The sequence below is a fragment of the Amphibalanus amphitrite genome, unplaced genomic scaffold (assembly GCF_019059575.1).
Source record: "Amphibalanus amphitrite isolate SeventyFive unplaced genomic scaffold, NRLGWU_Aamphi_draft 000273F_arrow, whole genome shotgun sequence".
Taxonomy (NCBI): domain Eukaryota; kingdom Metazoa; phylum Arthropoda; class Thecostraca; order Balanomorpha; family Balanidae; genus Amphibalanus; species Amphibalanus amphitrite.
In genome coordinates, this window is record NW_024881768.1 from 251,227 (window position 1) to 273,110 (window position 21,884).

The following is a 21,884-nucleotide window of genomic DNA, read 5'->3' on the forward strand; positions in this document are numbered from 1 at the left end:
CTGGCACGTAGGTACTACGAATACCCGGCAGGACCCCTACTGGTTGACCTGACCTGACCTGACCCGACCTGGCTTAAATGCATAAAGACATCATCTGTGATCAAAACTAACATGATAACTATTCATGATCAGTACCCCGAAAAACCCTATAGCAGCCACAATTAACGACGTTCTAACAGGTCCCGATTTTCCCGATTTTTCAGTCATTGACCTGACCTGGAAGGTCAACCAATGACCAAGAACCTTAAAATTGGGTATCGTCGGCTTCCTCTCGTCACGGGGAACACGCTCGTATTTCCCGCGAAGCTCTAGCTCGATCATGGGCCAAACACGAAGGGGTCGTACCATCCCCCCCCCCCTCTTGTGCCGTCGAAGGACGCAAAATGGCCGGAATGGCCTGTGCCGGCGAGGGTTAACGCGCTCATATGGGACATGTATTGCCATGGGCCGGGTTTGTTGTGGCGTGGTGATGTGGTGACGTAGATTCTGTCTGCTATCAAGGTCCCGGCATGGTGTTACTTAGCGCGGGGTACGGGCCCGACCGTTGCGCCAAGTGCGCTGAAATTTGCGCAACTTATACGTGCCTTTGGGCAACGTGCCTTTGAGGGTCTCAGCTCGATCGGATTGATAGCGAGCACATGACGCGTGCTCAAAAAGTGCAAATTCGCGTTATGGACTTTACATGTATGTATATATCGGCTTGCAAAATCGGGCGAAAATGACTAAATTTGCCAGACACTGGTCCGGTCCCCGTGCAGTATCTCGGTAACCGTGGGCCCAATCGCCACGGGGTATCGTGTAGAGAATCGAAAGGGCTATCGAATGGTGTGCGGTGCAGGGATGGCACGCGCCACGTGCACCCGTGAGGGCACTTATGCTGGGAAATATACGTTTCGGACAGATTTGGGACTTAATGCTATTTTCGGGTGACTGTTTGACGGAGCGGGTTCTAACAACGCCTGTTGGCAAAAGAAATGTACCGCCTCTCATGGAAAAATTGTGAAAAGCTAATTGATCAAAAACAAGGTGGAACAAATCGCTGGAGAGAATGGTATTTGTTAATGACTTACTTAATTACACGGGTTTTACTGCATAACCTGGTACGTTTGACAGTTGAAAATGGCATAGTTGGAAAGAGCATTCAATTTTGTCCAAAATCCAATCATCGCTTTTGCATGACGAGCAACAGTAATTCTTAAAAATATAAATGTTGGCAACCTCTACATAGTAATTCATCGATGGCTGTCATTTTTTAAATAACCTACGTCAACCGTTGTTATAAACTACACATGACATGTTCTATAGTAGAACGCATGCTTATCAGACACGAGCACCTCGATGCAATTGATATTTTTTCCCAATCCAAAATGCTTAGCCGTCAAAAAGCAATCAACCGAAATGGATACATCACCCACGGACACAAGACCAACCAAACGCCCACCGATCGAAAATACCCCTTATTCGCTTTGCGGAGCAAGCGGGTCACCCTAGCGGGCCCCATTCAACCAGGGGCCCGGGCCCTATCCACACGGGGGCCCGGGCCACGTCCACCCGGGGCTCCGGGGCCCGTCCACCAGGGGGCCCGGGCCCCATCCATCGGGGGGCCGGGCCCCGTTCTCCCGGGGGCCGGGCCCCATTCACCCGGGGGTCCGGCGTCCACCCGGGGCCCGGGGCCCGTTCTACCGGGGGCCCGGACCTATCCACGGGGGTCCCGGGCCCCATCCACCCAGGGGGCCCGGGCCCATTCTCCCAGGGGCCCGGGTCAATTCTCCCGGGGGCCCGGGCCCGTTCTCCGGGAGGCCCGGGTCCGTTCTCCAATCTCCCGGGGCCCGGGGCCAGTTCTCCCGGGGGCCCGGACCCATCAACGGGGGGCCCGGGCCCCATCCACCCAGGAGGCCCGGGCCCGTTAACCCAGGGGCCCGGGTCAATTCTCCCGGGGGCCCGGGCCCGTTCTCCGGGAGGCCCGGGTCCGTTCTCCAATCTCCCGGGGCCCCGGGCCCATTCTCCCGGGGGCCCGGGCCCCATCCACCCAGGAGGCCCGGGTCCGTTCTCCAATCTCCCGGGGCCCGGGGCCCGTTCTCCCGGGGGCCCGGACCCATCAACGGGGGGGGGGCATCCACCCAGGAGGCCCGGGCCCGTTCTCCCAGGGGCCCGGGTCAATTCTCCCGGGGGCCCGGGTCAATTCTCCCGGGGGCCGGGCCCCCGTTCTCCGGGAGGCCCGGGTCCGTTCTCCAATCTCCCGGGGCCCGGACCCATCAACGGGGGGGGGGGGGGCCGGGCCCCATCCACCCAGGAGGCCCGGGCCCGTTCTCCCAGGGGCCGGGCCCGTTCTCCCGGGGGCCCGGGCCCCGTCCACCTGGGGCCCCAGGCCGACCCCTCACCCGTGGTGTCCCAGTAGGCATTTCTCGAAGCGGGCTCGTCCGATTAGATTAGGGCCTCTCTCCTCCCTCCCTCTCTCTCTCTCTCTCTCTCTCTCTCTCTCTCTCTCTCTCTCTCTCTCTCTCTCTCTCTCTCTCTCTCTCTCCCTCTCCCTCTCTCTCTCTCGAGCGGGCCCCTGACAGAAATTTCGGGGGGGTCAGCTGACCCTCTGACCCCCCCCTGGCTGCGCCACTGCGTGAACACGTGAGAGGAACCGTGGGCAGCACCGAACGAGCATGAATGGCGTGCACTCAAAACTTTTTTACTACCTCCTGGAGGGTTCATTTTCATCAAACCAGCAAGATAAGAGTATATTGAAAGGGTAACTCTTTGCTACCATTATGTGCATGGTAACGGTACGTGGTTAATATGAACTTATTCGCCAGCGAAGAGTATTATTACCATGCAAATATCAATATTACCCTCGCGATCCAGAACATCACGAAAACTCTTTCCTTCTGGGTATCGTGACTCGTGTACAGATAGTCGTTTCATGCGTGGATCTTGTTTACCCTCGTGAAGATGATATTTGAAATGGAATCACTCAGCCAATCAGAAACGAGATCGGCCGTTTGCGGTTTGAAGGCCGCGCGCATCTGTCAGTTTTCGGCCGTTGGTCTCCGAGAGCGGATGTGAGCAGTGTCGGTGCCGCGCGGCGTGGCCGTTGGTGATTGTGCTTGCGTGTTGTTCATCGCCTATAGAGCCTCTGTGGACATTTTATTGTAAGTACCGATGTGCTAGAGCATTGCATGCCGTTGAGTGGTGCTAATTTGACCTGGTTAACAGGACCCCGTGCACGGCCACGTGGCCTAGGTTGTGAGTACGTACATTAATTTTGTTGTGATGCTACAAGTTTATGCATTTTGTTGGTGACTTTGAAAAAGCCTTGCACTGTAGTGATCCAGTCTCATTATCTCACGCAGACGGGCTACCACCCAGGAACGCCGTCGCTCTCTTCAAATATTGTGCGCTGTGCCTTATCCAATATGAGGGCGCTGAATGTCTTGTATTCACATTCAAAGTGCATTCAAGTTGTATCGTGGTGTTTATTTACCGCTTGTGCATTGCTGAACGCTTCGTATAAATTCGTATGCATAAGTGAAGAGTCTCACAATGTTCATGGCTGGTGTGCCCCTCGTATTGTTTGTACGGAAGCCAAATATACATTGTTGCTCTTGAAGCATGTTTTTTTAGTTGGTGAGCTCCGGTTAACAGAAGCTTCGTGAAGCTTCTGAAGCAAGCGTCTGTGAGTCTCTTACCATCCTCTGGGGGGTTTACACTAAAGAAAAGAGTAAACATTACCATGTGACAAAGGGTAGGCCAGAAGAATATGCTCTCTGTAGGAGGGTAGAGCACAGAGTAGATGATGCGTTACTCCCTAGAAAAGGGTTCCGTTTAAGATTTACCCTTTCAAAGAGTGTAACCCAAAAAATGTTACACTCTAGACAAGAGTAAATCAAAAGAGTTTACCATTCAGAAGATGGTAAAAAACGTCTGTGTGTCATGTTACCCCTCCCTGGCGAGTTTACTCTTCATGAAAGAGTAAAATTTACCATCTGGAAGGTGGTAAAAAACGTCTGTGTGTCAAGCTACCATGCTATGGCGGATTTACCCTTCAGGAAATGGTAAAAAAGTTTTCAGTGCATGGGACAACAGCACGGGAGTAAACGCACTCTTCAAGATAATATCGTTTCCCATTATTTTCAGGAGTGAGACAAAACGTCTATGCTGGATCAACACTGAAAAACACGAGCGCAAAATATCCAACAGCCAGCCCGCAACCCACACAACTCACGTCATCATCCGGATTGGCCGTGGCCGAGCACTTGAATGTGACGTCATCATACTCGTTGACCTGCGTCGAGTCTATCTCCACGGCCACCTCTGGCGGGTACTTGACGTGAAGCGTGAGCGCCACCGACTGCGGCTCGTCCAGCGCCTCGTTCTTGGCCTTACAGGTGATGTTGGCGCCGTCGTGGCGCGCCTCCGGTTCCAGCAGGATCGTGGACTCGACGACGTAGCGTTTGCCGTCGGACATGTGGCGATCCTCGCTGGTAATGTTATTCTCCAGCTGTGTGCCGTCGCTGTCGAACCACTCCAGCTGCCGGTGGTTCACAGAAGCGTCAACAGATGGCAGCACCGGCAGCGGAGGAGGCGATGCGCCGGCCGGAAGGGCGGCACGATAAAACACGCCAAGACATCGCCGCCGGACGCGCTCGCATTCCGGCGCGCGCCAGACAGACATACGGACACACAAAGACAGACAGATGGCCGGTCCGACGCCACTAGCGGCAACAAGTCGTGCAGCCGACGGCCGCATAATGCGAACGGCGGCGGTAGGCGGCGATCTACTGCTAGCAAACAGAGCAATTCCTGGGAGCATTGCCGCAACTGCTCGCTGCTCGCTGTCTCGGTTCGCGTACAGTGAGAGGCGGTAGCAGATAGTGAAGGTTGAAATAACTTCACGAAACGACCAATGCGTGGCTACACAGGCGACGTAGCAAAACGGACCTCTGAAACTATTTTCAATTTAACTGAATGAACATCTGTAGAAACATAAAGCTTAGCTCCCTCTCTCCATCCTGTTCCCTCACCGGCCTGTCACTTGGACTTTCTGACATACCTTTGGCGGCGGTTTTCCTCCTCGGCTCTCACACTGCAGCTTGATGACCACCCCAGCGGTGGTCGAGAGGTCCTCTCCCTGGACTATGCGCGGGGCACTCGGCGGCACCAGCACATTGAGACGGGCGTTACGGGACCTGGGGACAGAGATGCGGCCAGTCAGAAGGGTGGGGAAATAGTTCATTGTCAGTCAGGCCGGCGAGCTTGGTGCGGAGGCAGGTAGACGAGCGAGAGGGTAGTCAGGTAGGTAAAGAGAGTAGAGAGTGGAGTAGGTAGAGTTGAGAGACAGCTAACTCACTGAATCAACGGTCCAGGGCTGCGGAGTCGGAGTCGGAGTCGGAGTCGGAGTCGGTCGGAGTCGACAGTTGTGACCGGAGTCGGAGTCGGAGTCGGAGTCGATTTTAGAAACCCGAGCCGGAGTCGGAGTCGGAGTCACCGAAACTCTGTCGACTCCGCAGCCCTGCTAGGTCTGCGGAGTCGGAGTCGGGAGTTGGAGTCGGTCGGAGTCGACAATTCTGCCCGGAGTCGGAGTCGGCGTCGGAGCTGGTTTTTGAAAGCCGGAGTCGGAGTCGGAGTCGGAGTCGCCGAAAATCCATCGACTCCGCAGCCCTGCAACGGTCATTAACAAAAAACAAAAGCAAAGATGTTTTCATATCTATGAGCCAGCTGCACTGGGTGCAGAGATAAAAGAAAGAACTACCAGGACTGACAAGCCTGGCAGTTGAAAGCATGAGACTAGAGTGAGACAGTCAACAGGGGAATGAGGCTTAGACTCTCCGGTGGAGCCGGGCTACGTTGGGAAACCGACAGACAGAGCCGCCCGGCTGATGAACCGGCCTCTCAGGACTCTAGCGACGGATCATCAGGCTCGTCGGCAGACCGGCGAGCGCCGCTGTCGACACATACATAAATTATCGACGCGTCGCGGGTCAAACGGCATCCGCCGGCGGTTGTGGATCGACGCAATCAGCGTAACAAGATTGCCCGCGGGCGCAGGCGGCGCTTGGCGGTCTTCAACAGTCTCTCGGAGCTTCGACACATAATGAGAGGGAATGGAACAGAAAGCACACATCAATCAGCTTAGTTGGAATCAGATTGAGTGAATACCATACTGAGTCTATCGGTACACGGTTGTGAATTACAAATGCGAAAACAACCTCAGCAATAATTGTGACGATTCTTTCGATGAAAGACAGATACGGATAAACGATTAACACGGGTGTCCGAGTGTACCCACTTGGCCACATACAAATGTTAGTCTGTTTGGCATCTCTGTCGGCCGCACCGGCGTCGCTGGTCTCACGGTCACACAGTCAAGTTGGCCGCCACGGACACGAATTTACATATGCGGGCCGAAATTGAGCAACTTGTGCCGTCCGCTGGTCCGCGTAACGGCCGACCGAGCTCGGCCACTCTCTGGGCCCGGAGCGGCGCCAATAACACGGCTAGCTGGCCATGGCCGACCGCGAGAAATGAGGCCCCCTACTGAGGAGACTCGCTCGAATATCGCGGCGGCCGCGCGGCCATGGCACAGCGCTCCTGGCGAGTCGCGCGGAACGCCCTAAATGATGGCGTCATTTCTGCAGCTCTGTGTGCCGAAACGGGGCCGGTTCGAGGCAGATGGGTGCCAGGGATTTGGTGAAGAGATCTCGTGATACGAGCGCTGAAAGATTTTGGTGGCAACGCGAAAAAAACAAAGTTGCAATACAAGTTCCCTTCAGAATATCGAGGATATTTTCAAGCATCGTTTTTCGTTATTAGCGTTTTTTCGTTACATGAGACCACGACTGGGCAGTTGGCTGCCTTCTAAAATGTCATCAGCCTGTTGGCCAGCACACTTCCTTTTCAATCACGTTTGCTCCACTCTTGCTGGGTAAGACTCGTAACTGAGCCAATTTCCCGATCTGCACTGGCCGTTCTAGCTTACAGCCAGCAGCGCCGCATCCCATCAGCGACTGTGAGCCCACTATTTGAACTGGGGATTTTACGATCGCCGAGTAATGGGAAACAAACCTTGTGTGTGGCTGGGCGGCGCAGGCCGAGCGACCTGGGCGTACCGGCCGGGTCAGGTATCCTCCTGGGAGCGGGCCGCCGGGCGCGCGGAGAGAAGTGCCAGAGGAAACAGACAGTCGTCCCGGTCCGACACGACGCCCGTCTCGCCGGGTAACTACGCAGTGTGGTGGCGTGGGGAAAACAGGACAGAGTGGATCGAGGAATAGGAGGAGAGCAATGGTGAATACTGCATAGAACACTGAACAAAATGTTACAGTAGCCTGTATCAATTTACTGAGTGACGACAATTTTAACAGCAATTATAATACTACTTATAAATGACAGCTCATCTCATATACAAATTCACCTGTCCTTCAATGTCAGAAGAAAGGTCTCATGCCTTCTTCCAGTGAAAAAGTTTATCGATATTTAATTATACCGATTTCGCCAAAGAAAGCTGGAAGTAACATCCTATTTTTTATGTCATAAAAGCAATGTGGAGACAAGAATATTGCCAATAAATACCTCAAGCTTATGCAAATAAGCCATAATGATCTAATAAGTATTGACAATCACGACCAAATTATCATTGTCGAATACGGCAAACGTCTGATTACTCTCATAATATCGACCGGCATCAACATTCGAATTTTCAAGGTTGACCTTGTAAACCACCAGTCACCACCACCTTCCACCATAACAATGCGACACCTCAATAGGAAGCCATTCGTGAGACATTTAGCTCCGCTCTCAACAAGTTCCTTTCACTGGCGCCACAATGTGGCCGCACTCTCTGGGTGTGAGCCTTACAACCCTTTACCCCCCCCCCCCCCCAACTTGGGCCATTCTCCCGGCCGAAACTTCTCAGCCCTTCACTCTGCAGAATCAATTCACTGCCGCGCCGACTGGAAGGCTGTCGCTACCAAAGGCACGCTTTCAGGAGCAGCAGAACGATGGATGACATCCGGCTGAGAGGGTGCGTCGTAACTGGGATCATGGTACCGGCACGATTGCAGCCACAATGATTTGCCCGTCTGTCGTTGCAGGAATTTTGCTGGCCATGAACGATACTCGGGCGCGTGACTGACTGGTGAGCCGTCGGCGGCAGCGTGTGTGCTGAGATAACATGACACCGGTGCCGCCTCCGGGTTCAAGGGACTCTCAGAGCTCCAGTCGACTGGAAGTCATGTATTTCCAATAAGTTTTATGCACGCAATGTTCGCATGATTGAACATCATCATTGTGTTGAATGAGTTATCCAAGTTTTAACACAGAGACTGGATACAGGTAATGGATGCATATGTAAAAGCAAGTTTGCAAGAGTGCCCCATGCGAATGTGAGAACAGATGCAATCATTTTCTGTTTCCCTCTGCTGCTGCAATACTTTTTTGAATGAAATTATATCATCGCTATTGTTTTCCAGAAAAACACCGTCCCTTACCTGATACCGGGCGATCCGGCGGCGGCGCCCACTTGGCACTGAAACACCGCGTCATCCTCGAGCGCCACCCTCTGCACTTCCAGCGAGTAGACACCGTCTCGGTCGGTGCCGATCATCTTGTAGCGCGGCCAAGAGGGTAGATCTCGGTCGACCCCGAGCCCGAACTCGTCCCGAGTCCACTGGACCGCTCCCGCAGCTCCGTCGACCTGAGGGAGCCGAGCAGAACCCGCGCGGAGGGCCGACGTCAGATTTATCCTGTGGAGGTAGGCTGTGCCGCAGCGCCCCCGTGTACGGCGGCACAGCATGTCGTTCGGCCGCCAGGGGTCGGCCCGCGGACAGCGCGCGAACGAATCGAAATCGAAATCAATATCGAATCGGGAGCGAATCAAACACTTTCAGATATAGACTGATCAGAATCGATTGATTTTGCTCCTTGTGGAACATTTTGAAACCATATTAAAAGGTCATTATTCGTTTCCCGCAATGCATTAAATGCATAACGGTGCGACACATGTTTCGCGCAGCAGTACTGTTCAGTTGCACACATACCTTGCATGGCAGCACCACGGTCTGTCCCGTTTCAACACTCTGGTCCTCCGGCTCTGTGGAGAACGTTTGTACTGCTGATGTCATCGCCACAATCAGTGACAGCCAGCTGACGATCGCCAGCCACCGGCCCTCCATCTGAAACACACAACAGCATGCCGGCATATCAGAAATGCAGCATATATAACTAAGATTGTTTGTAGGGACGCCTCATACCCTTTAATATAAGCACAAAATGCAAAACACAGAACGAGAAAAGGTGCACGTGGTTTTTAATGCTTAAAATTACGATTTTCGGACAATCATGGGGGTGTGCCGAAGCGCTGAAGGTGTAAATACACACATATGATTCATGTTTTCTGTTTGAATAAATCTAGACATATATTGTTAAGCATTGCAAGAAAAAAAAGAAATTGATTTACATATTGCCATATGTATTTCGATAACAACAAATGCCATTAAAAGACATATATAGCTTTGAACATTGCAATATCGAAGATTCTCAGGAAAAATTGTTTGCCGTAAAAAGCAAAAGACATCAAGAAAGACAACCAGCGAGCATTCAAACAACTTAAAAGACCCGAGATACTGAAAAGCAGCTCGGATGCGTTTCATAAGGCAGGATGAAAGAAACGTCTTCTAATGAACACTCGTTCCCTTCAAAATACTTAACTGCAGCGTAATTAAAACAGGTTTGGGTCGAGCGCGCCTCAGCTAGACATCGTAATAAAAGTTAATAGGATATGTCAAGGGCACTTCAGTGTCCCAAATATAAAGTAAGTCGCGCTGTTTAATATCTTTGAACAACATTCATGCATCTTTACGCTACAATGCAAACTGCACAAGCGAAACGCACTTTAGGTTATATTTATAATCAGCTCATATTAGTTCAATTAATTCTTTTCTTTGAAATGAGACACCTACAATAGTTTTCAAACCAGTAACTTTTGTACAGTGCAACCCAGTGTGGTTCCAGCAGTATCGACTCCGGGTATATTGAATTAAGTATCGAGTCGACTTGCATAATATTTCTATTGCGTTATTTCTATAGTTCAGACTTCAATGGAGCTCGTTGGTATGCAAAAAAGTAATAACCGATATTCAATTTATCCACCACGTATATCCTAAACTTTAAGGCCGTCATATGATAGCGCATTTCTAGGAATGAAGAAAATGAGCAACATCCACACATCATCAATGCATGCTACGTGGCATCACGTTCTATGTTTCACTATCGTGCCATAGTCTCAAACAAATCATACGACGACCCTGTGACTACGCCCAAATGATCGATAACTTGTTGGCTTGTTTTCTGACCCAATTTCTCGTCACGCTGTTCGCATTGACAGGGGTCTCGACTCAGTGGTCCTACAAAGGCGTTGTTTTCGTGTCTGTCTCCACCACACGACAGCTAATCATATCGAAATCCAAGGAGGAACCCCTAAACAACCCCGAAGCCCGACTCGTCGATAGTTCCTAACACCTCGATCGACGGCTTAATAACCGAGACTGCCGCCCAAAAATGCATACCGCTTCTGTTGTGCCCGCGCCGGAATTAGCTGTCACGACTAAGCCATCCGGTGATCGCTTCATTCATCTTCGCACCTTTGTTCCGACGCGGCTAATTACAGGACGGCGAGGAGCCACGCACGGTCGTCGGACGAGTCGTGGTGTAAACACAGGGTCTCCGGACGCAGGGGAGGAGACCGGAGCGGGCGGGGAAGGTGTATGGACATTGGACAGGGATGGGGATAAGGTGATGTTGGAGCGGGGGAGGACGGGGAAGGGAACGGGGGACGAGGAAAGGGCAGAGACGGAGGATAATGAGCAGGCCAAGGGGACGAAGGAGGGGTCAGGGGAAGGAAGACGATCAATGGGAAAAAAGGACATGGATAGGATCGTAGACGAATACTAGGGTAAAGAGATAGGAACAGGGACGAAGGATTGGTACTGTGATAGAGACAACGCCATAGGTCATCGCCGTAGGCTCCCACACTGCACTCAGTGGTGTGAACCCAGAGACATTATGGAGAACACAGCCCCTTTCAGCGCGACGAGAATGACTTATTTCATCCTGTCACAGTTGTTTTAGTCTCGGCTCGAATCCTCCCACAAGGCCGGCTGCGTCATCCGCACGGTATTCATGACGGCGGCCGAATACGGCGGCCGGGCGAACTGCGCCTCTGTTGCCAGCGCCGCAGCTCGTGGCAACATCTCCGGGCTGCTGCCGAGGATAACAGAGGACTCATCCCTGGCAGACGGCCAGTAAAGCCGACCATAACATATCACATTTTATTTATGTCTCTATTCTGCCCCATGCACCGCTTTAGTTACACACCCACAGACACCTAAATATTATTCTGAGCGTAATGACGACCCCTTCCACTGAGCACGGCGCACGCATCGTCACAGCCTGTAAAAAGTGACGCGTCGCCTCACATACACACAAACATTTACCAGAGCCCTGCGGCGGCCACCCCTCTGCGGCGGAGCGGCGCCCCTCTGGCTCATTACAGGCAGACGCCGCTCTTCAGAGCTGGTCACTCCTCGCCAGCACACGTCCATCAGGGCCAGCCGCCGACAAAGAGAGTCTGAGAGCTGTGACGGGCAGCGACGGGGCTGGCGGGAACAACCGTGTCGGGTCACGCGCCGCCATGCCGAGGGTAGACCAGACGGATGTCAAAAACCAGCCAGACGCAGACCACGACCAAGCGGACACCGCGCCGGCGGCGTTATACTACGGAGACTAGCGCTCTTCCGGCACCGCCGTCCGCGGCAGTGGCGCGGTGCGGTGCGGTTTTTACGGCGCTGTCACGGCAAATAAGCCGGCCACTAAGCCGGGTAAATATTTCTCCTCCCGGCGGAGATAAAAAAGACTTATTTACGACCGTTCGACGCAGCTTGTCGTGAGTCGATCGGGCGCAGCTTTTCCGTATAAGAAGTGCCGCCCAGAAAATACCACAAAAGCAGCAGAAGACAGCTCAACGTGGAGACTGCAGGAATTTTGTGAAACCAGAGATGGGCGTGTTCCAAGAGAGCTGTGTTGTTGCCGAGTCACCGAGCGGCTCGGATGGCGAAGGGGCGGGGGGGGGGATCAGAAGGTCAGAAACCCCACCATGAGTGCTTTGTGCGCGAGTCCGCGAGTGGTTAGAAGAGGGGAGAGTGTCGAGGTTGCCGAAAATGGTCTATCCTGCCGCGTGTGGTCGAGGAGACAGTGACCGAACACCGTTCCGCAGAAAAACATACTGTCCGTATGGATTTCTCATCGCTCTTGGCGAAAATCTGGGGGGAGGACCAATGCCTGATCAGGATCAATGGTGACGGCCCTCGTATAGCGCAGCGAAAGAGGGCGTGATGGCAGAGAGAGAGAGAGAGAGTGTCAGAGAGAAAGAGAGATGGGGAGGGATGGAGGAAGGGAGGTAGATGGGAAGGAGATAAAAATGTGGTGCTGGTCGGCATAACTTTGGGATGTTTAAATCACTTTATTTACTTTTAGCCCAATGCCTAACTTTAAAACTTCGAAAGCAAATTTGCCTCATCCCTATTAATTCATTGACTCTGAAACAGCCAGGACAAAATGTTCATGGAAAAATGACGGCGACCCAGATGCATGACAAGTTTTATTGATGGCGGTGCTTACTGCATATAAAGGCGTTCTACAGTATTAATTATTCCGAAGCTGGTAATCCAACGCCTTTTCCCAAAGCAGCGAAGGTAGACAAGTTTTCTTATAACTGAATAGGCGGATTTACAATAATGAGTCACACTTTTGAGCTGCGCTTACTTTCTTGCCGCACTCAGAGCAATTTGTGAGAGCACCGTCTCTCTCCTCTCATGAGGCTCCCATTTCAAGGTCCCTTGCATACCTTCCTCAGTTGATTCACCGCACTTCTACCCAGGCAATCAGCTCTCCCGCAAAGGGAAAATTCCTCGAGTCAGAGAGGAAATACGACACTGTGTAAGGGTCAGGGAGCGGGGGCGGTCGAGACCCAGCCCCTGTCCGCCGGCCAGTGAACCGAGTTCATCTTATCGCTCGGGGGCCAGGGACGGCGGCCGAACTCAAATGAGCCCTGAAATCAACTGGTCCATTCTGGTCCGCGCCGTCGAACTAGTCTGATGACGTCATCATGACGTGGCCGCCGGCCGTGTCGACCGTGACGGATGGCGTCTGGCGCGCTCCGTGACGACGTCCGGCGCGCTCCGTGACGACATCCGGCTCACCCAGTCGGGAATCGAAGGCATTGATAGACCTGCTTCAGGCAGGTAATCAGGTTCTACCATTCTACCTTTGAGTCGGTCTTACCATTCTACCATAATTCAGATTAGCAGACATACTGCCAACATTATATAACATTCAGGCATCAGCTGCTCGTCATAATTATTGCAAAAAAAAATGAAATAGAGGAATCGTGAAACTTAGCAGCGGAAAATTTGGCCGCGTCGGCGCAGTCAGTGTCACCAAAGAATAGCCTCAGTGCACTGAAAACAATTTAACCCAAGGCTGGCGAGTAAACCGGTGTTTTACGGGTACCCCTATCCGCAACCATTTTTAACCACCCTCCCAGGAGTAGTGCTAGGTCCCATTGCGGTGTAGTCGTACTTGCTCTGAGCGGATATAACCGCTGTCAGCGAACAAGTCCGCTGAGAGCAGGGACGACTACACTGCAATGGGACCTTACTGTACTCCTGGGAGGGTGGTTAAAAATGGTTGCGGATAGGGGTACCCGCAAAACACCGGTTTACTCGCGGGCCTTGGGTTAAATTGTTTTCAGTGTGTGAGCCGGAGCCGCCGGAACCGACGGGCAACGGACGGCGATGGCACCGACAGAGCGACGCGCAACAAATGACCATCATTTGGCTATCAGTCGCTAACGGCCAATCTGACGGCGGAGCGGGCGCCGCGGCGGCAGCCCGCAGTTGGGAGCGGTGGCGCACGAAATGACGGCGGACGGGGCACTGAACGGGTTGATGTCCGAGGAAATAGGTGGAAGGCTGGTTTAGGTATAGCTATGGGCTGATTCGGTGTGACCACTGGTGATGAGAAAGGGTGAGTTGCAGATCTGGAAATGGCGAAATGAAGGCTGTGCTGAATGTGGTATTTGAGAAGAGAGGAGAGGTATTTCTGAGTTCTGGCTAAGTTGGTCATTTCCAAGATGACGTGGAGAGCTGAAAGCTAGTGTGTCACAGTAAGAATGGACACACTATTCATCAGACATGGCTGTCATAAGGCACTTGTTGACAGATCTGTCAAGTGTCAGCTGACATGTCCTGAGTTATTCGCTGTCGTTAGCAGATGGTTCTGTGTGACATGTAATCACTCAACATTATCGTTCAGCAGCCGAATCCGATGGCGTCAGATAACGAATAGCAGACAAGAACTATAGTGGTGAAAAGTCACCCCGTCGTCAAGGCTTCCGGTCATAAAAAGCATGCATTTTCATTTGATATCTACCTTTCAACTTTCACTCGCACTGTGTGCGCACATTCCCGTTTCATCCCGAACACAAGTATGCACGCAGAATTGACGGGCTGCCACTTCAGAACATTGCCGCAAACGACTCTCCACTTACGGACCACTTCTCGGTGATGAGGAGAAAATGGCGACAAGAAAAACGCTTCGGCGAGGCTCGCATCTGCATGGGTAAGCGCTAAACAGACGGTGCATCACTTAGCGGCTGACTTTCAGAGACATCGAACTCTGCCACTGAAGCGCCGGGTCCTCTAAAAACTAGAAGAGTGTCTAGATGCCTTGGGTGCTAGCGGTGCAGTGCAACCTCACTCGTGTGAACGGCTCGGCGCGGCATGGCGCACTACCTACGCCGTGCCGGGGCAGAACGGCCTTCCACGTGTCTGTTCGGGTCGCTGCCCGTCTCCCCTACCGTCGGCCAGCTGCCGCCAGCCGCGGACAAGTGCCCACTTTTTGCCACAGGACGGGCCAGACCAGATGCTGGCGCGCTCGGATGCATTAGCCTTGCCGGGGTGACTCGGGAGGCGGCGGCGTGTGCTGATCGTTCTCCACGACACGCCCCAGATCGTAGCGGTGAAGTGAGCCTACACTGAGCGGTGTTTATCCTCGCCCCGTCCGTGGCTGTAGCCAGCCATACAATGGCGCCAGTGTGGATAGCCGGGCTCTGTTTATTTTGGGGGTGAGTCTCGCCGGTCGGCGTTTGTCGACCGTGTCGGAGCGTTTATAGCGAGCCGGGTCGGGCCGGATTCAATATCACCCGTCCGACACTCATCAGTCACAGTCAGCTCAAGCTGCTGCGACACATTGGACGCGGCCAGAAACAAAATGACGCCTCTTGGACAGAACTCGGCCTCTCGGCGGGATAGCGTGGTCTTCGAGACGCGATGCTCTCCGCCAAGTTTCGGAAGACAAACTGAAAGACGGCTTAAACTCTATTCGAAGTCAGCTATGAAAACACGGGAGGTTTTTGAGGACGTCTCTGCTGCCACCGTCGTATGATTCAATAAGAAATCGTCCCGTTTTGGGAAACGGTCGACTTATTGGAGGAAAATTCCCCGTTCCGTTCAGTCGTTCCAAGTGAATGAAGGAAAATGTAGAAGTGAATCGAATAGCATAAAAGGAAGTGAATTGAAAGTTATCGAGGATAAATGAGGGATTTCGTTGAACCAGACATCAGAGTCTGCTGAACACATATGTTCACGTCACATCCATAGTTACTGAAGGCGAAAATAGAACATGACCGTCAAGCCCTCTCCCACTTCGTCAACTTGAAATGACTTTGCTGACAGAACAACAGCCTCGGGATAGCCACGATGCAGTTCAGAAATGCGCCAGACTGTGCCTGACGCGCCGCCCTGCCATTCCATTTGCATTCGAGCCGTGCCAGTGCGGGAATTGACCGACCCGTCTCGTTAGAGCGTTCCGTATTCCGAGGCGTGTTCCGTCTTGTCTCGTTTGTGGCCTCCACGTGTTCGCCACAACACGTGTTCCCTCCCACGTGTTACGTCACACGTGTTCCGCTCCGCCTCCAACATGGCGTGTTCTTCTCAGCGTGGGGCTGTGGGGCTGCGTGGGCCTCTCGCCCTGCAGGACCCAGGGCACAACAGCTTCGCCGTTGTTGGTTGTCAAAATTGGTTACGCATAGACATATAGGCATAGAGGTATGTAGAGGTCTATGGGTTACGTCATCAATGATGGTTAAAAGGGTTTCGTGGCAGAGACATTCATAGATGATGCATTGTTCGCCTAATTCACATATCGTCACCCTTCGTGAAAAGTGTGACAAAGAGTAGCAGATAACGTGAAAAAGCGCATGTTGACTCTGGGGTTACAATGAATGAATAATTTTCTAATTGGTCTTATGGCTATATCAAACTTGCCGGTCCCTTTTTCTCCTAAGTAAAAATCAACAATCCTTTAGAAAACCGACCGTTGGAAAATGACGCTACACATTTAAACTATGAAGAAAATGAAGAGATTAAAATGAAAAAGATCTTCAAGCGGGTAATCACCCCAACTCACCAGTGTTTTATGTTTATAACGTTGAGTTGTAAGCAGTTGTGAATCTCCGGAATCAAGAGACGTCTATTACCCACACTGGCAGCTCAGCTCACTGGCAACCATCACCAATCATATCGATCGTCACATACCTCGCAACACCACTAAAACCCACCATCTAGCACTACCACTTCACCGGCACGTGTGCCTTCACCAGCGCGGCTCGTGCCTTCACCAGCGTCACCAGTCACCACTGTGCTCTGAGTGAGCACCACTGACGACGGAACACTGACGGAGCGGCTCGGGGCCAAAAGGTCACCACTCCACCAACCTGTCCAAGCGGGCCCTGGGGATCACTCCCCGTCCTGTCAGACCATCTGTCAGGCGCGGCGTGTTCGTCACCGGTGCGTCACCTCCGTCACAGGCGCGCCACGACTGTCACCGAGCCATTGAGGCGTCACGGCGGTGTCCCCGTCACACAGAACCAGGAAGGAACACGGCAGCTCGCCCGCCCTAGTACGTCCGTCGCCCACCGGCCTCTGCACTGCTCTGGTGGGGGCCGTTGCCGGGGAGGGGAGGGGGAGGGGGCGAGGGGGCGTTAACTGCGGCAGGTCACACCCCCCGATTTTGTTACGGCGGTAGCGGGGCGCCCGTGGCGGCAGCCCTGATAGCCTGGTAATCGCTACCCAGGGCACTGTGTCGTGCTAAAGCTTCATAGCCCGCCGCCACGCGCACAACTCCCCGACCAAAGTGATTTAAAATGGGAGCAAATGCTCACCTGGTGAGGGCTGCAAAACAAGAACGATGTCGCAGTGAAAAATCTAGCCCTGCTGCTCCAATGCATTCATCAAAAGAGAAGATTATGCAACAAACGCTGAAGACATGCCCTAGATAGTGCACAGATAGTGCCCTAGTGCATAATACATATGGAGTTCGTGGAAAAAATCGTGTGTCGGACAACTCGCATTTGCGTTTGCTCAGTACACCTGTAAGTGCAGGGCTATAGCTTCTCTACAAACATTCCAATAATGAGCAAACACCTAAGGTCCAAATACAATACCGCATTTTATGTAACTCCTCGAAGAACGAGACGCACATGCTGTTGTGACACAACATGTACATTGTACAATGTACATACATGTAATTAACTCGAATTGGGTTTTCAAGAAAATTGTAAAGAAAACCTTATCAGTTTGTATGCTGGATACTGAATTCAAGGTCAATTATTGCTGAAAATCAAAACAATGTCTGAATAACGTCTGCTTATTTACCATCCAATGCTAACCCTATTCCTTCCTTCACAGCTCCTTTCTATCGGCCCTGAGCTGTGGCGCCCTTGGGCCGACGGCCCCCGTCCCTGCCCCGCGGGGTGTTTGGGACGCTGTCACCGGCGCACCTGCCACTCGCTAGCAGTGCCGCGGACGTGTGTCAAACAGCGCCCGACGACACACAGCACGATGACGCAAATAGCGGAGCGGTTCCGCCACGTGACCTCACAGGGGGCACCCCAGGGGTGACCGCAGGGTCGCTCGGTGACCGCACACGCGGGTTCGGCGCTCAGCGAATGGGGTCAGGGCAGAATGATGCACAAACGAGCTGTCAGGACCGCACACGACGGCGTCACGTGCCGAAACCGCACGCATAAACATTGAGGAGAGCCATAAAATCGCGCTGAGATTGTTTAAAAATGACAAATGAGTGTTTGTTTTGAAAAGTAAGAAGACGTAAGAAGGCATTTTGGGAGAGTAATGGTGGAAATGTGGCCAATACCTTCAGCTTCTATACGTGAAGCGTGGCGATTGTGCTTCCAGTGGAAGATATAACAGGATATATCCGTATCACTAGCTCAAATTTCTTCATGTAACTAATTTCCCATTCATTCTTAGATAAACAAGGCTCCTTTATGGAGTCTGAAGCACATCTTCAGTGCAGACGGTCCGACACCGTCAAATGATATAGCCCCGGGCCGGCGGCCTCTATCGCTGGTATTTGTGTGAATTATTCAGGTAATATCCGGACAGAGTCTGCTCTTCTCCCAGCCCGAATGGGCCAATTAGCCGTAATTAGGGGTGCTGAGCGGGGCTACCGGCGAAACACGAGCGACAACGAGCGACACAGTCGCGCCATTTCAGCCCATAGTCGCTGACAAATGAGACCAGACTGACAGCAGGACATCAGCCGGGGGCCACCCGCCGGCAGAGAGATATTAATCAAAACGACCGGTAGGTAAGTGGTGGCCGTACGCACTGAGCACATACTCATTTTCGCCCACAATGCCTTCCCCAAATTCATAAAAAAACATCAGCCGTCGTGTGCAAGGATATCCGAAAAACAGTGGGCACTGCGCAGGTATGTACGCCACGAAATTATTGCTGCACACGCATCAAAAACATCGTCTAAATCTTCTCTCGCCTCCCTTTGTGATCCCCTCGCCCGATACCCATCGTCTTACTATCGATCACTCTGGCAGACATACTAATAGACAGCACGAAATAAATGAGACACGCCAACCATACAAATGCACGCTGATATTAACAAACACAGCACACAGAGCCCCTGGGAATCGTTCTCGATTGCCGCATGTCTAGCCGCGCCGACCAGCCAATGCCGCGCTACTGTATGCTGCCAACGGCTGAGTGTTTCCAGCGCTATGAGCAGGCGTGCTTGATTTCATGGTGTCTGGAAGATGAAGCGCTGGGCGCCTTACCATTCATTCTCAGCAGGAATAATGCCCGACAACTCGGCGCTAGCCACGGCGCTGAGATGAATGGCCGTAGTGCGGTCATAAAGGTAACAGATGTCGGCTGCTGCCGACGCCGAGGGCGGTTTTTGCTCACGGCGCGAGACTGCGTTACGGAGGAGGGGAGTGAGGTAATAATCGACTTGGAAGTGTAATAGAAGGGAGGCAAATTTAGGGAACATGAAAAATGGATAGGGAAAATACTCGGGAAAAACTGCAGAGTGCAGAGTTCTGTATAGAGATATGTCGTCTAAATTCCATTACCGAGTTTCTTAGTCTTTGACTCGGTCAGTTGAAGGGCTCTGACTGCACGCGCGCGCGGAACAGAGACACAAGGGAACAAACCCTCGCTCTGTCTGGAGGTCTGTCTCCAAGCGAACCGTAACGGCCCGTGTGACGAGTGAGGACGCCTCAGGGATGCGTACCGCCTTCAGCAGCTGGGCGCCACACGTGCGGTCGGCTCGGCACGGCCGTCTGGAGTAGGCGGCACCCGTGACCAAGCTGGCACGTGCACGAGCGGTGCTCGAGGTGAAGATTTAGGCCAGAGGAACTGACAACACTGAGGAGTCGCATGGGATATACGGTCAACTGTGAACTAGTGTGTGGAAAAGTCGGTGTGACTGAGAACTAAAGCAGCGTTAAAAAAAATAATGTCAGCTAACGAAAAGTTGGTTCAAGGTATAAGAAAAGAATGATGTAAGAAATGCCAGAACTAGTGCAAGCCTTAAGCAAATGCAATAACTTATGCGAGCGCAAGTCAATGGCACCACGCCGCTCTAGAATATATGATACGGCTGTCGACAGGGTAATGCAAATACATAGCACAACAAGTGACCAAATCCAAATGCAAGGAACATTTCAGTCATTGCGATAGCCGCATCGACATAAGGTCAGAGTAATTCGATCACATCAGTTGCTCTCGAGAAGACACGAGCTGGATATATTTAACGTCAGATTTCAGTACGTGAGACGATATTTTACGGTTGAAAACTGACAGGTTCGGCTCCAAACACCAGCGGTTTCATCGCGAAAAGTCTCCTGACAGGAGCTAACGTTTATACAACAAACGCCCAGTCTGGCCTGGCAACTGACGCAACCCTGGCAACCAGACTTTTAACGATCCCGGGGTCAACAGTATAGACAATGGAGAAAATATTGGCCTACCAGACGCAGTCGCGCCAGCAAAACGAAATAAATGTTTTCAGACTAAATTATATTGCCCACCTGACATTCGGGATCCGAACGCATCTGCATGACCTATGTAAATGATGCGATGCAACCTTTGTGCTCAGTCTGTGCTAAACTTGAACATAAATAAACATAACCACGAAATGCTCCGATAACAGTCGCGCAAGCACACCGCGCTTAAATCAATGTCGCTAGTTTTCGCTCCGCTGCCTGACCGCCTACATTCGGAAGCGGTGCGGGTCGTCACCAAACCGAGTTTGGTGCTTCTGTACACACACAATAGACGGGCTGAAATTGGGTCAACACGGAGAACGCAATCTGCAGCGGCGCAGTGACGAGATTACCCGTCCCAGTGCGTTTCACAGCGCCACCGCGCGCCGGCCCCAGCGGAGAGCAGGCTTCCACGCCGGCACGGATGATTTAAAGCCGTCTCTGCCCTCAGACGAAACTACATAAACGATGTAAGACCAACTGAAATAAAACGGCACTACATTTACCAGTTCATATCTTGCATCAGATGCAGAACCAATCAACAGCAAGTAGCCTTCCTAACGATTGACAACCGTTCGATGCTCCAGCCGCTCCCGACAGTGCCCAGAAGTCACAGCTCTACGGGATTCCGTAACCCGGAAGCAGCGGTTCACCCACTCTACCCAGCTCAGCCCAGCAGTGCATGAAAAACGCCGCGAGGCCCGCAGCCGGGTCGTCGAGAGCGGCAGCCATGAGCGGCGCCCTTCGCTGGCGCCCACGGATCAATCGTCGTTTTCGACGGGCCCGTTTGACATGTGTAGGGGCGGGGAGATCCACTTTGGGAGGAACTCAGGTCGCCTCTGTCTATGTCCCCTCTCTCTCTCTCTCGCTCTCTCTCTCTCTCTCTCTCTCTCTCTCTCTCTCTCTCTCTCTCTCTCTCTCTCTCTCTCTCTCTCTCTCTCTCTCTCTCTCTCTCTCTCTCTCTCTCTCTCTCGCTCTCTCCCCCCCTCCCTCTCTCTCTCTCTCTCACACTCTCTCTCTATCTCCCTCGACCCCTCTCTCTCCCTCGCTCCAATCCTCTTCCCTAAGCAGTATACGGTCTTCAGTGGAAGCGTGTCGCACGGTTACGCCGAAACGGCGTCTGAACATCCCGGCACGTCCATGAATTTTTAGCGAGGCAAGTCGGCGGCGGCTGGCCAGAGCAGCTGAGAGCCGCCAGCCGGCAACATGTTCACTATGAGATGGTGACAGCCAGATGGGCTAGTTCGGGCGTCATACGCCGGCTCTGAAATGATACTTTCATGGGCCACTCTCGGCTTTCCAGATGACATGCAATTTTGGAACATCCCTGATCAAGAGCGCAGTTAGCTCGGGATTACAGTAATCACGGCGTTTTCGGTGAGCGAAATCGCATCGCATCGCGCGCGGAACTGCGACTTGTAGTATTTTAGTGTACAGATGCTATGAGAATGGGGAGAGGAAATTCAAAGCAGCAGGCACA

The 21,884-nt window shown here is 52.6% G+C and overlaps 1 protein-coding gene across 10 annotated transcripts in view; it reads right to left on the reverse strand.

Moving 5' to 3' along the window:
- LOC122387098 (irregular chiasm C-roughest protein-like) overlaps positions 1-21,884 on the reverse strand; it is a 92,749-nt gene that overhangs the window by 20,593 nt on the left and 50,272 nt on the right. For 7 of the 10 annotated variants that reach the window (XM_043376945.1, XM_043376941.1, XM_043376938.1 and 4 more), the window contains exons 3-6: positions 9,024-9,158; positions 8,475-8,680; positions 5,042-5,177; positions 4,214-4,519 (exon numbers count right to left, since the gene is read on the reverse strand). In XM_043376945.1, the coding sequence (XP_043232880.1) occupies positions 4,214-4,519; positions 5,042-5,177; positions 8,475-8,680; positions 9,024-9,158 (783 nt within the window). Of the gene's footprint in view, positions 1-4,213; positions 4,520-5,041; positions 5,178-8,474; positions 8,681-9,023; positions 9,159-16,509; positions 17,040-21,884 lie in introns of those variants that run through there. The other 3 variants (XM_043376946.1, XM_043376942.1, XM_043376936.1) reach the window with 2 other exon arrangements.